This window comes from Tachyglossus aculeatus, chromosome 15, assembly GCF_015852505.1.
Source record: "Tachyglossus aculeatus isolate mTacAcu1 chromosome 15, mTacAcu1.pri, whole genome shotgun sequence".
In the NCBI taxonomy this organism is placed as follows: Eukaryota; Metazoa; Chordata; class Mammalia; order Monotremata; family Tachyglossidae; genus Tachyglossus; species Tachyglossus aculeatus.
In genome coordinates this window covers 17,605,459-17,618,720 of record NC_052080.1, presented here as the reverse complement: position 1 = coordinate 17,618,720, position 13,262 = coordinate 17,605,459, and the positions used below count along the sequence as shown (strand labels likewise).

Genomic DNA, 13,262 nt, shown 5'->3' with positions numbered 1-13,262 from the left:
TCTCCCAAGCTTAGTGCAGTGCTCCGTACACAATAAGTGCTCAATAAATATGATTGACTATCAACCCTAGTGCTTAGGATATAGTGCCTGCCCCCCCAGAAAGCGCTTAGCTTTGGATTGTGGCCAGTCCTGGCTGAGTATTTTGTCGCCCCTGCCCAGACCATGCAGCTGCTGCTGAAGGGCAATAAGCAGAGAACCCAGGAGCCCACGGCTGCCAACCAGACGTCATCGCGCTCCCACGCGGTCCTGCAGGTCACTGTGAAGCGCAAGAGCCGGGGCCAAGGCGTCCTGCACGAGGTGCGCAGGGGCCGGCTCTTCATGATCGACCTCGCCGGATCCGAGAGGGCCTCCCAGGTAATGGGGGGCTGGGGGTGGCGGGGAGTTGGGGAACTGGCTCTTTATGATTGACCTCGCCGGCTTGGAGCAGGCAACCCAGATGAGAGGAGATGGATGGAGTGTAGGGGGCTAGGGGCCTGGGGGTGGGGGAAAAGGTGCACACCCCTGGGCCAACTGATATTGATCAATCTGGCTAACTCTGACTGGTCATCCCACACCTGAGAAGCAGCATGGCCTAATGGAAAGAGCCCGGGCTTGGGAATCAGAAGGATCTGAGTTCTAATCCTGGCTCCGCCATTTGTCCGCTCTGTGACTTTGGGCCCATCACTTCACTTCTCCTTGCCTCAGTTCCCTCATCTGCAAAATGGGAATGAAGAATGTGAGCCCCATGTGGGACTTGAACTGGGTCCAACATGATTAGCTTATATCTACCCCAGTGCTTAGTACAGTGCTGGTCACATAGTAGACACTTAATGAGTACCATAAAAAGAGAAGAGGAGGGTGTGGGTAAGGGGACCGGGAGTGGCTTGAGGATTCATCCTTTCTCTAGGGTTGTCTCCCAGTTGGTGCCAAAGCAAATACAAAAAACAGTCAGATTAGAAACAATCCATAAAGCAGAAAAATGAATGAGCTGGGTTTAGAATGCAGGTCCTCTAACTCCCAGGCCCAGGCTCTTTCCGCTAAGCATTCATTAGCCACTAATAGTCTGGCCATTCACTTACTTACAGTCTTGATTAAGCCCTGGGCTGTGCTGGCATGAACACAAGATAAACAATTTAGACACCATCACTGTTCCCTTCAGACACACAATCTCATGGGAAGGACAGACACATAGAAGAGATGCATAAATTGGAGATAATGGGAGAGTTAAAATAATACAAGAATCCAAAATGAAGAGCAAAATAAATAGAGGAAAAGTGCCAGGAGGAGACAACAATAAAAGCTGTCATATTTTTAAGGGTTTACTATGTGCCAAGCCCTGGTGAAGATGCAGTGCAATCAGATCAGACAGAGAAGCAGCGTTGCTCAGTGGAAAGAGCATGGGCTTTGGAGTCAGAGGTCATGGGTTCAAATCCCGGCTCTGCCAATTGTTAGCTGTGTGACTTTGGGCAAGTCACTTAATTTCTCTGTGCCTCAGTTACCTCATCTCTGAAATGGGGATTAAAACTGTGAGCCCCCCATGGGACAACCTGATCACCTTGTAACCTCCCCAATGCTTAGAACAGTGCTTTGCACATAGCAAGTGCTTAATAAATACCATCATCATCATTATTATTATTATATGTCCCTGTCCCCAGGAGGGCTCACAGCTTAATGGGGAGGGAGAACAGGCACTGCATCTCCATTTTCAGAAACTGAGGCCCAAAAGTTTAGTGACTTGGTCAAGGTCACACAGCAGGCAAGTGATGGAGCCAAGGCCAGAACCCAAGTCTTCTGACTCCCAGCCCTGGGCTCTTCCATTGTTCCTCACCACACTGGGACTCAGTCTTTGCTTCCAAACTGCATTGTCTTTAGCTCTCTGGCTTTGCAAGCCCTTCTCACCAACCACTCAACCAATCCATCAGTCAGTGGTATTTATTGAATGCTTATTATGTGCAGAGCGCCGTAGTAAGCACTTGGGAAAGTATAATACAACAGAATTAGCAGATGCATTCCCTGCACAGTAGTAAGCACTTGGGAAAGTATAATACAACAGAATTAGCAGACACGTTCCCTGCCTATAATGAGCTTCCAGTTTAGGGGAAGGGCAAAGAGGAAAGAGAGAGAGAGAGAGACAGAGACAGAGAGACAGAGAGAGACAGAGAGAGAGAGAGATTGAAAAGGCAAGACGGGTGGTGAACAGGTGAGGAGGTTGGGGTGAAGTGGCAAGAGCAGGAAAAGGAGGGAGGTGAAAGAGAGGGGCTAATCCTCTCCCCATTAATTCATTCAGTCATATTTATTGAGCACTTACCGTGTGCAAAGCCCTGTACTAAGCACTTGGGAGAGTACAATGGAACAGTTAACAGACACATTTGCTGCCCACAATGAGCACCCATAAGGAAGCAGAACCAAGACTTGATTTGTGCTTCCAGAAGAGGTGCCATTTATCCTGTATCACTCACCTTCTCCAGCTCAGGGAGACTGGCTACCTCTGGCACCTTGCTCCCTTATGGGCCCAGTGCTAGGGTCACACTGGCCCTGTCTCCCCAAGCTCAACAGAGACTGGCATTTAATTCCACCACAGACATGAAGAGCGTAGCCACCCAAATTTTGTCATTCCGGTGGGCTGATCCATGAGTCAGTCCACTTGGGGGTCATGGGCGTATGGGCGGGGGGAGGTTACCCACCCGATCCCGGCTCTCCCACTGGCAGACGCAGAACCGTGGGCAGCGGATGAAGGAGGGAGCCCACATCAACCGCTCCCTCCTGGCTCTGGGCAATTGCATCAATGCCCTGAGCGGCCAAGGGAGCAACAAATACGTCAACTACCGAGACAGCAAGCTGACCCGCCTCCTCAAGGTAACGGAGAAGCCGCCAGCCTGGGATGGGGGCAGCATGGTGGGGGTGCGGGGAGAAGGAGAGCCCAGCTAGCCCAAGTGCTCTGGGATGCCCCCAGGAGAATGGTATTTATGTCCAAGGGTTTGATCGCCTGATCTATTCTCTGATTCGGGACCCTGGGAGGGAAGCCGGGCCCAACCCAGAGAGGATCATGGGCCTGGGATGTAGGAGGAGTCCAAGAACGGAGCAGAGGGGGATGGGTAGGATAGAGGCCAAACGGAGAGAAGGGCTTGCAAAGCCAGAGAACTAAAGAGAGAAAGCTCAGTCCATCCACCAGATGCCAGGGGCAGGAGGAGGAGTAATAATAATAATAATAATAATAATTTCATTGTCGGCAGGGAATGTTTCTGTTATATTGTTGCATTGTGCTTTCCCAAGTGCTTGGTACAGTGCTCTGTATACAGTCAGCACTTGATAAATATGATTGATTGATTATTGTGATATTTAAGTATGTGCACAGAGAATGTGTCTACCCACTCTGTTGTACTCCTTCAAGTGCTTAGTACCATTGATGATATTTGTTAAGCTCTTACTAAACTAAGCACGGGGGTAGATACAGGATGATTAAAGTTGGACAAAGTCCCTGTCTCTCATGAGGCTCAACGTCTAAGAGGGAGAGAGAGCAGGTTTTAAATCCCCATTGTATGGCTCAACAAACTGAGGCCCAGAGAAGTGAAGTGACAAAGTCCCACAGCAGACAAGCAGCCGAGCCGGGATTGGAACCCAAGCCTTCCGACTCCCAGCCCCGTGTTCCTTCCACTTATCCTACCGTGGGGAAACCGAGGTCCAGTAATGGAGCGGTCTGGGACTCTGAGCATTAGTTAGGCAGGTGGGGTGGGCCCTGAGGATGGGGTGGGGTCAGACCCCTGGGTCCTGGCCCACCCATGCCTCCCCTCCGCCCCTCCCAGGACTCCTTAGGGGGGAACAGCCGCACGGTCATGATTGCCCACATCAGCCCGGCCAGCGGGGCCTTCGAAGAATCCCGCCACACCCTCACCTATGCCGGCCGGGCCAAGAACATCAAGACCAGGGTGAGAGACGCAAACCCAGCACGCCCCTAGACCCTTGACTCCCTCCCGCTACGCTCTGGCATAATCCCTACCCTTGTAGAGCCCTGCTTTGGGGTTCTGCAGGGCTGAGGCCCCCCACCCTTCCATGCACCCTTTGTCTTCCATCTTTCTTCTGTGCCCTCCATTCCCCTGCCCACCACTTTTACCCTTTGCTGTTTGCCCTCTGCCCTCTGTTTCCGCCCTCCATTCCCACCCTCCATTCTCACCTCAGGTGAACCAGAACCTGTTGAGCGTCTCTTACCACGTGGCCCAGTACACTGGCCTCATCGCAGACCTGCGTGCCGAGATCCAGAGGCTCAAGGGCAAGATCGACAGCCAGAGTGGACGGGGCCGGGCCCGGCCCGAGCCCGGAGACATCCGCCAGATACAAGGTTGGGGGCTCTTGGGGGCCCAGAGTCATTGGGAGGGGAGGGGAAGACAGTGGGCTGGTCCTTAACCCGGCCTTCTTACTCAGACCTGGGAGAGGCCATGGGGAGGTAGGACTTGGGCTCCTTGGAGAAGACAGGTCTGGCTCTATTCTGCTGGGATTTTTTTGGTCTTTTTAAAATGGTATTTCTTAAGTGCTTCCTATGTGCTAGCCACTGTACTAAGTGCTGGGGTGGATACAAGCTGATCAGGTTGCACACAGTCCATATCCTACATGGGACTCACAGTCCTAATCCCCATTTGTTTTGTTCTCTGTCTCCCCCTTCTAGACTGTGAGCCCACTGTTTGGTAGGGACCATCTCTATATGTTGCCAACTTGTACTTCCCAAGCGCTTAGTACAGTGCTCTGCACACAGTAAGCGCTCAATAAATACGATTGATTGATTGATTGATTGATTTGAAAGATCAGGGAACTGAGGCACCGAGAAGTGAAGTGACTTGTCCAAGGTCACACAGCAAACACGTGGCAGGGTCAGGATTAGAACCCAGGTCCTCGTACTCCCAGGCCTGTGGTCCATCCACAAGGCCATACTGTTTCTCAGCTGTTGGTGACTGACTGCACTTTCCCAAGTGCCTAGTACAGTGCTCTGCACACAGTAAGCGCTCAGTAAATGCAATTGAATGAATGATGGATAGTTTGGGGACTCCCCTCTCTCAGACTCCCTGACACCGACTCCACTCTCTTTTCCCCCACTCCTGGCTCCTGCGAATATGGCAGCTGAGGTCCAGCTGCACAGTATGCCCTGTGGGCAGCACGGGCAGGGACAGATGCGGGCACTGCTCCTCGGCGCTCTCCAGGAGCAGTTGGACCTGCGCCGCCGGCTGCTGGACCTCAAGAACCAGGCCGTGGACCTCCAGGTGGACACCTCCCGCCATCTGCTGACCATCGCCGAGTAAGTGTCTCCCTTTCTTCCTACCCCAGACCCACAGGCTCCCTCCCCTCTAGGGCAGGCCTCTGACCCTGCTGACCGAGGGCCCCTAACCACCCACCCTTCACCACTAGCCCCTCCCGCCCTCCCCAGCACCTAACTTGGCCCCTCACCAACCCTGAGGTCAGTGACCCCCATGGCCAGAATCTCAGTGGCCCAATTAGCGAAAAGCTCTGTGTTTCCCTGGAGCCAGAACCTCGGATTCTCCCGCGGCCTCGGTCTCTGTGTCCTGATGGCCCGACTGTCCATGTCCCCCCTGGCTAGAGATTCTGTATTCATTCATTAAATCATACTTATTGAGTGCTTACTGTGTGCAGAGCACTGTACTAAGCGCTTGGGAAGTACAAGGTGGCAACATATAGAGACAGTCCCTACCCAACAGTGAGCTCACTGTATCCCTTAACAATAATAATAATAATAATTATGGTATTTGTTAGGCACTTACTTGGTTCCAGACACTGCATTAAGCGCTGGGGTAGATACAATCAAGTTGGGTTGAACAGAGTCCCCGTGCCACGTAGGGCTCACAGTCCCAATCCCCATTTTACAGATGAGGGAACTGTGGCCTAGAGAATTGAAGTGACTTGCCCAAGGTCACACAGCAGACACATGGTGGAGCCGGGAATAGAACCCATGACCTTCTAACTCCCAGGCCTGTGCTCTATCCACTGCGCCACACTGCTTCCCTTGGTTCTGAACCTCTGTGTCCCCTTGGTGTGAGCCTCCATGTTCTCCATGGCCCAAGTCTTTGGCTCCTCCATGGCCCGAGGCCCCCCCAAGGCCCAAACCTCTGTATCCCCATGGTCTGAACCTCTGTGCTTCTGTGGTCCAAGCCCGTGCATCCCTGTGATCCAAGCCTCTGTGACTCCCACGGTCCGAGCCTCCGTGTCCCCATGGCCCCTACCTCCAAGTTCCCACGGTTGGAAACTCTGTGTCCACATGGCCTGAGCCTCTGGGCCTGTCTCCCGGGGCAGCTGGGAGCAGGAGAAGTCACGCCGCACCCTCAAGTGGAAGGAGGAGCTGCGGAAGGAGTCAAACAGCAAGGACGACAGCGAGAAGGACTCGGATACTGGTGATGAGCAGCCGGACATCCTGGAGCCCCCAGAGGTGGCCGCGGCGCGGGAGGCCATCGCCGCCATGGTGGGAGAGCAGGAGAAGCTCCATAACCAGAAGGTCTGGGGGGCGTGGAGGACTGGGGGTCACGTGGCCTGGGTGTGCTAGGATTGAGTTGGGTCGGGGGGGGGGGGTTTGGGGGGGGGGGGAGCTGGAGATATGGGGCCCTGAGGGTCACGGGGTCGGGGAGCGCTAGATCTGGGGTCACAGGGTCTAGGGGTGCTGGGTCTAGGATCTTGGGGCCTGGGAGTCATGGGGTCTGGGATCACTGGGTCTGAGGGTGTGGGAGCCTGGGAGTTCTGGGTGTGGGGTCACAGGGGTCAGAGTGTGGTCAGAGGCACTCTGGGAGGGTGGGATTTCAGCCAGGCAAGGGGTGGCAGAGCCAAGTGGGGGTGGAGCTTGGGGCTAAGGGATGCTGTGGGTGGCGAGCTGAAGCTGACAGGCGGCGGGTCCTCAGGTGGAGCTGCAGCGGGTGACCCGGGAATGCCGGCAGCGGGCGCGGGGGCTGGAGGAGGCCCTGGCCCAGCGCGTGGGCTCGGAGGAGCAGCGGGAGGCCCTGAGCCTGTTGTGCCGCCTGCACGAGCTGGAGGTGGAGAACACCGAGGCCCAGGGGCACAGCCTGCTTCGCCCTGCCACCCTGGGCCCCCGCAGGGCCGACCCAGCCCGCCTCGACCGGCACCGCCGCCTCTGTGACCGGCTCATCCGGGGTCAGCGCCGGGTCATCCACGGTGCGAGACACCCCCCACACCCCCAGAACTCAGGGCCACCGGGCTCCCGGCCCATCCGTATCCTGAGGGCCTTGATCCTTCTCTGGCTGGGCTCATCCCAGTTGGGCAAAAACTCCTGCTTTCACATCCAGACTGTATCTGCCCTCTCTGCCCCAGTCCCGCCCTTGCCTTACACCCCTCACACTCTGCCACCCTCACCCCCAGCTGGCTCCATCTCCAATCCCACAGATCAGTGGGGCACCATAGATCTGTTAGGCTTCCCCTTCTCTCTCTCTCCCCCCCTCCATTTTTCCCTCTCACCCCATCTCTCTCCCCCTTGCCATCTTTCCCTGTCTCTCTCTCTCATTCTCTCCCTTTTTCCCTCCCTCTCTCTGCCCTCTCTCCCTCTCTTGTTCTCTCCTTCTCCCTCTCCTCTCTTTCCATCTTTCTCTCTCTCTGTGTGTCTCTCTCTTCTCTCTGTCTGCCCTTCATCTTTCCCTCCTTTCCTAGCTCTCCTCTCGCTCCTCCCTCTCTCTCCCCCCCAGCTGACACTCTCTCCCCCTTTCTTTCTCCCCCTGTCTCTGCTGCTCTCTCCCCCCACATCTCTGTGTGTGTCTTTCTCTCACCACAAGGCTGCCTCTTGCCCTCTGTGTTGTCTCCTCACCAGCAGACCACAGGCTGAAGGTTCCAGGGCCCCTGGAGGAGCTGTTTGGGGTCTATCTGAAGGAGCAGCAGGAAGAGCGCAGCCTGGAGCCCACCACCATCCCAGACCAAGCGGCAGCCAAGAATCTGCAGGTGTGGGGGAGACGGGGACAGAGATACCAGGAGACTCCTGGCATTAAAGGTTGGGAGGTGGGTGTTCCGGTGGGCAGCAGGGAGTCATGGGGAAGGGAGGTTGGCTCCAGACCCTCAGCGGGGAATCTTCTCCTGCTGAGCTTGTCTCTAGACTTTGAGCTCCTTGTGGGCCAGGAATGTGTCTGTTTATGGTACTCTCCCAAGCGCTTAGTACAGTTCTGTGTGCACACAGTAAGCTCTCAATAAATGTGATTGAATTGAATAAGGGAATGGCCCACCTCTGCTGGTTCTGCTCCCAGGTCAGTGCCCCGGCCAGGCCTGGCCGGGACACGGGGGAGAATACCCTGCCCACCGACTCTGACCAGGAGCGCGCCAAGACCCCGCAGTGTCCGCAGTGTCCCCCTCCGAGCTGTCCAGGGAAAACCCTCCCACCGCTCTGCCCAGAGGCCGAAAGGTGAGGCCTGGGCCGGGGTCACCCCCGGGCACCGTGGGAGCTCGTGGGGCATCGGGAGAGCCCACGCAGGAACCGGGTTTTCATGGGTTTGGGGTGGGGCCCTGGGGGGCATCTGCCTAACGTGGCACCCAGACAGCCCCTCCCACCCCTCAGCGAGGGAACCCGAGTGTTCAAGTCCAGCCCCCGGGCCTGGCAGACCAAGAGCTCAGCGGTGATGACCCCGCCCCCGATCCGCATCAACGGCCTGGTGGTCCAGGAGGTGAGTTTGGGGGTCCCAGCATTATCAAGCCTCGCTAAGAGCTGGCTGGCAACCGGGGGTTTAGGGGGAGGGGCGGGAGGGTGGACTAATGGTCAGCCCCCAGGCCAGTCACAGGTGCCAGGGTCTCTAGGGTGGTAGCCACTAACTCAGAAGCCTTCTCGGGGTAGCGGGGAGCTTTCTCAAGGGGATCTTGGATCTGGGCCCACAGTAATCGCTCAATGCTTAGAACAGTAAGCACTTAACAAATACCATCATTATTATTAAATACAACTGAATGAATGAATGAATGGAGTGGGTTAGGAGACACAGGCCTAGAGGAAAAAGCCCAGGACCTGGGTTCTAGTACCTGCTTTGCCACTTGTCTGCTGTATGACCTGAGACAAGTCAATGTCCTATTCTGTGGCTCAGTTTCTTCATCTGCAAAATGGGGGTTCTTTCCCTGTTCTCCCTCCCCCTTAGCCCCATACAGGATGGGGTTCTTGCATCTATTCCAGTGTTCAGCACAGTGCTTGGTCCATAGTAAGCATCTAGTACATGCCACTATCTTCATTACTGAAGCAACCCCCTATCTTCCCTCCCTTCTCCCTTAATTCCTCCTCTGTTTTCGCCATCTCCCCTCGGTTAGGGGCTTCCCCACGATACTCCGAGTAACCAAGGCTGCTCCTCCCCCGACAGCAGCGAGACCTCCGAGATCCCCCGACCCTGGAAAGGTAAGTCGTTTCCCCTCCCGGCCAGCTGGCCAGTGACCAGCCCCTTCCTTCTGAGGGGTTCCCAAGCACACTGTCTCATCCATCTCCACACACCCAGCCAGGTCCATCAGGCAACTGGGCATTCCCCCACAGTATCAGTGGGGAAACTGAGGCTCAGAGGACTGGCACATCGATGATTGAGCCGGGTCCCCGATTTACCATCGCATTCGAACCGTCAATATGGCTGCATCTGTCTCCTCCGTTGGAGAAGAGGTCTTTGTAGGGAGGGGATGCTTCACTTTGCTATTAGAACAGTGCTTTGCACATAGTAAGTGCTTAACAAATGCCGTCATTATTATTATTATTCTGAACTTTCTAAGTGGCCAGTACAGTGCCCTACACCCAAGTGACGCCCAATTAACGCTGCCTCTCCTACTACAGCTACTACTATTGCTGCTACATCCAAGGAGGGACAGCCTCGGGACAAGAATCATGGGTGTCCCGGGTGGACATTAGATTTTTGCTTTGTCCCCCTTCCCGGTCCTCTCTCCCATCCCCTTTCTCCCTAACTGACCCCTCCTCTCCCTATCCCACGCCTCTCTCTGTCCGGCCCCTTTCCCCCACAGAGAGGGAGGAGGTGCTGGCGGGCACCAAGAACATCGCGGTCAAGGCGGCCCGTCAGCGGTCCCGGGCTCTGGGTGCGGGGCGGTGGCGGCAGCGGCCACGGCAGCAGCAGCTCCTCATTCCTCCCCGCCCCCCGACGGAGCGCAGCACGTTGTCCCTGCACTCCCTGAGCGAGGCAGAAGACCCCCCGGGTACCGGAGCTCTCCCGGCCGGCCGGCGGCTCCCCAGCCCGGCCCTGCAACACGCGGCTAGTGAGGACAACCTGTCCAGCAGCCCCGGGGATGGCCCAGCCCGGGCCCCGTGGCTCCGAGGCCAGGGCCTGGGCCACCGGCGGGAGGAGTCTCTGGAGGCCAAGAGGAGGAAGCGGAAGTCCTGGTCCTTTGAGGTCACCGGCCAGGGAGTGCGGGTGGGTAACCGACGATAGTACAGATACGTGTCCAGCACTGAGCTAAGCCCTGGGGTAAACATAATAATAATAACAACTGTAGCATTTGTTAAGTGCTTACTACGTGCCAGGCACCGTACTAAGCCCTGGGATATGATTGATTGATTGATTGATTGATGGGATAAAAAACAAGATCATCGGATGGGACACAGTCCCTATCCCACATAGGGTCCCCAGTCTCTATCCCCATTTTACAGAAGAGGTAACTGAGGCCCGGAGAAGTGAAGTGCCCAAGGTCACCCAGCAGATAAGTCGAGGAGCTGGGATTAGAACCCAGGTCCTTCTGACTCCCGGGCCCCTATTCTATCTGCTAGGCCAGGCTGCTTCTCTGAAGGGAATCAGATTAGGCACAGTCCCTGTCCCACGTGGAGCCCACAATCTAACAGGGAGGGACAACAGGCATTTCATCTCCATTTGAGGAAACTGAGGCCCAGAGAACAAAAGCAACTAACCCAAGATCACCCAGCAGATGAATGGAAGAGTCAGGATTAGAACCCAGGTCCTCTGACTCCCAGGCCTGTGCTCTTTCCACTAACCCTTCTCCTCTTTCTGGGGAGAAGCCGGGGGCAGGAAGAGAGGAAGGTGGGTGGAGGTTGGGAGAGAAGAGGGAGGGGGTCTTGGAAAACAGATAATGGATCTGAAGCCGAGGGGAGAGTGGGGAGGGGGCACTCTGCCCTCCAGGGCCTCCCCATCACCATACCTCGGTGCCCCCAGGAAGAGGGTGAGGGTGCACAAGAGGTCAAAGTAGGGGCTTCTCCCCCCACCCCAACCATTGCCATCCACCCACACTTGAGAGCCAAGCTGAGACTCTGGGGTTGGCACTACAGCCGCCATTTTGAATGTGGAGTGGCCAAAGGCCACTGGCTCTGTCTCCCTGGGGAAGGAGCAACCTTTGGGCACCCCATCCCTCAGCATTTCCTTTCTCTCCATGTAGCTCTCTCACCCCAAGAACCAGCCGCCGGGCTCCCACCCCGTGGATAGCTCCTCGGACCCCATGCTGTCAGGGGGCGGACAGGCAGCCCCCAGCACCCGAGCCCCGGGCAAGGTCGCCTTGCCCCTGACCAAAGTCCGGCTCCCCCAGAGCCAGGCTACAGGTCAGTGTCATCCAGGGGAGGGATGGGGATGGGACCAGGTCTGGGCATTGGATTTTGGGCCGGGTGATGCCACCCTCAAATGGTGAGCCTGGAGAACATAAGTCTCGGGTGGGCTGGTGCCCTGATCTCAGGGTTAGCAAGGAGCTCTGGCCCGTGTCCCCCCAGGGAGAGTTAGGGGACCCTGCCTGCCATCATTGGGGGGATTGGGGAGGAGCTACTTCAATCACTAAGTCGTGGTTGGGGAGGGTTGGGGGGCAGGAGGGGCACCTGTGGCCTCTGACCTCTGCTGCCCAGGATGGGGGCGAGTTCACTCTGGAAGAGAGGCAAGCTTTGAACTTGGTGGGGGGCAGCAGGCTTCCACAGCCCAGGGTCCATCTGAACCTCAATCTAGCCCTACCCCAGGGGTATTTATTGAGCACTTGCTGTGAGTAGATAACTAAGCACTTAGGAGAGGACAATATAACAATAAACAGAGACATTCCCTGCCGACAGCCAGCTTGCCTTTCTCCCAGACCCCGGAGCAGGGTCCGTCTGCTCCCCAAGCCCCTCCTGGACCAGGAGGATGCTGTGACTCTGCAGTCTACTCACCGAGCCGGTGGTTACCCCATCTTCCTCTTCAGGGTCCGGAGATTTCCCAGCAGCCGCAGTCAGCAGCACCCAGCCAGTGACCCGCGGCGCCCACTTGCCCCACGGAGCGGGACCTTCTGCCCCCAGCAAAGATGGGCGCTTCCGACACAACCGATGAGCATCTTCCCCGGCTGTGGCTCCCCCGGCCCTCCAGATCTGGAAAGCTGGTGGGGAGCAGGGAGGTTGGGTCCCCGGGGAAAAGTGGTAGGAGGTCCGGGGGGAGGCACCCCGAGAAGAAACCCTGACTTAGAGAAGCCTTCACTGTCTTCCTGCTCCTGCAGAGGCCCCGGAGACCAGAGAGCCGTGGGAAATGGGGAGGGTCACCCTGGAAACCAGCCACTTCCCACCTGGCTCCTCCAGACTGGCTTCTTGGAGCAGGGGCTGAGTGTGGGGGGCCCAGGGGGCAGGGTTGAGGGAGGGGGAGTTTCCACCGCCGCCCCCGCTTTGTATGATACTGAATTGAACTCAGTGGCCAAAAGTCCTGTCCCTCGTGGCCTTTGTGAGAGGAGCCCGCACCACTCTGGGGGCCAAGAGGATGGCCAAGTTGAGAGGGGCGACTTGGTCCCACTCAGGCACAACACGTGACGGGAGTCGATTTGCTCTGTAACACTCTGATGGCCTTGTCCCTCCCACTTTTTAATAAGGAATTCCCATTTGCATAGTGGCTAGAACATGGGCCTGGGAGTCGGAAGGTCCTGGGTTCTTATCCCGGCTCTGTCACTTGTCTGCTGGGTGAACTTGGGCAAGTTACTTCACTTCTCTGTGCCTCAGTTTCCTCATCTGTAAAATGGGGATTGAGACTGTGAGCCCCACTTGGGACAGGGCCTGTGTCCAACCTGATCTGCTTGTATCCACCCCAGTGCTTAGTACAGTGCCTGAGGCACAGTAAGCGCATGACAAATACTACTATTATTATTGTTATCATTATTAAATCGCCCCTGGGAGCCAGCAGGCAGGTGGGACGGAAGCTTTGGCTGAAAGGCCCCAGCAGAGAGCCGAAGAGACAGGATGGGAAGCTGGGCAACCCCTCTGTGGAGGGTAGCAAGCATCAGAGCCCGTCCCCCACCCCAGAGAACAGTTTGGGCTTCACCTTGCTCTAAGATGCACTCCACGCCCATCTCCCCCCAACCCTCTACCTTCTGGGGTCCTCCCATCG

At 56.5% G+C, this 13,262-nt stretch overlaps 1 protein-coding gene across 3 annotated transcripts in view; it reads left to right on the top strand.

Moving 5' to 3' along the window:
- Positions 1-12,805, top strand: part of KIF19 (kinesin family member 19) — a 35,506-nt gene extending 22,701 nt beyond the window's left edge. The window contains exons 7-20 of one of the 3 annotated variants that reach the window (XM_038757456.1): positions 160-354; positions 2,689-2,835; positions 3,783-3,905; positions 4,156-4,315; positions 5,089-5,263; positions 6,274-6,472; positions 6,870-7,140; positions 7,787-7,914; positions 8,214-8,368; positions 8,522-8,627; positions 9,253-9,337; positions 9,943-10,346; positions 11,320-11,479; positions 12,100-12,805. In XM_038757456.1, the coding sequence (XP_038613384.1) occupies positions 160-354; positions 2,689-2,835; positions 3,783-3,905; positions 4,156-4,315; positions 5,089-5,263; positions 6,274-6,472; positions 6,870-7,140; positions 7,787-7,914; positions 8,214-8,368; positions 8,522-8,627; positions 9,253-9,337; positions 9,943-10,346; positions 11,320-11,479; positions 12,100-12,224 (2,433 nt within the window). In that variant the 3' untranslated portion in view covers positions 12,225-12,805. The remainder of the gene's footprint in view (positions 1-159; positions 355-2,688; positions 2,836-3,782; positions 3,906-4,155; positions 4,316-5,088; positions 5,264-6,273; positions 6,473-6,869; positions 7,141-7,786; positions 7,915-8,213; positions 8,369-8,521; positions 8,628-9,252; positions 9,338-9,942; positions 10,347-11,319; positions 11,480-12,099) is intronic. The other 2 variants (XM_038757455.1, XM_038757454.1) reach the window with 2 other exon arrangements.
- Positions 12,806-13,262: the final 457 nt, after the last annotated feature.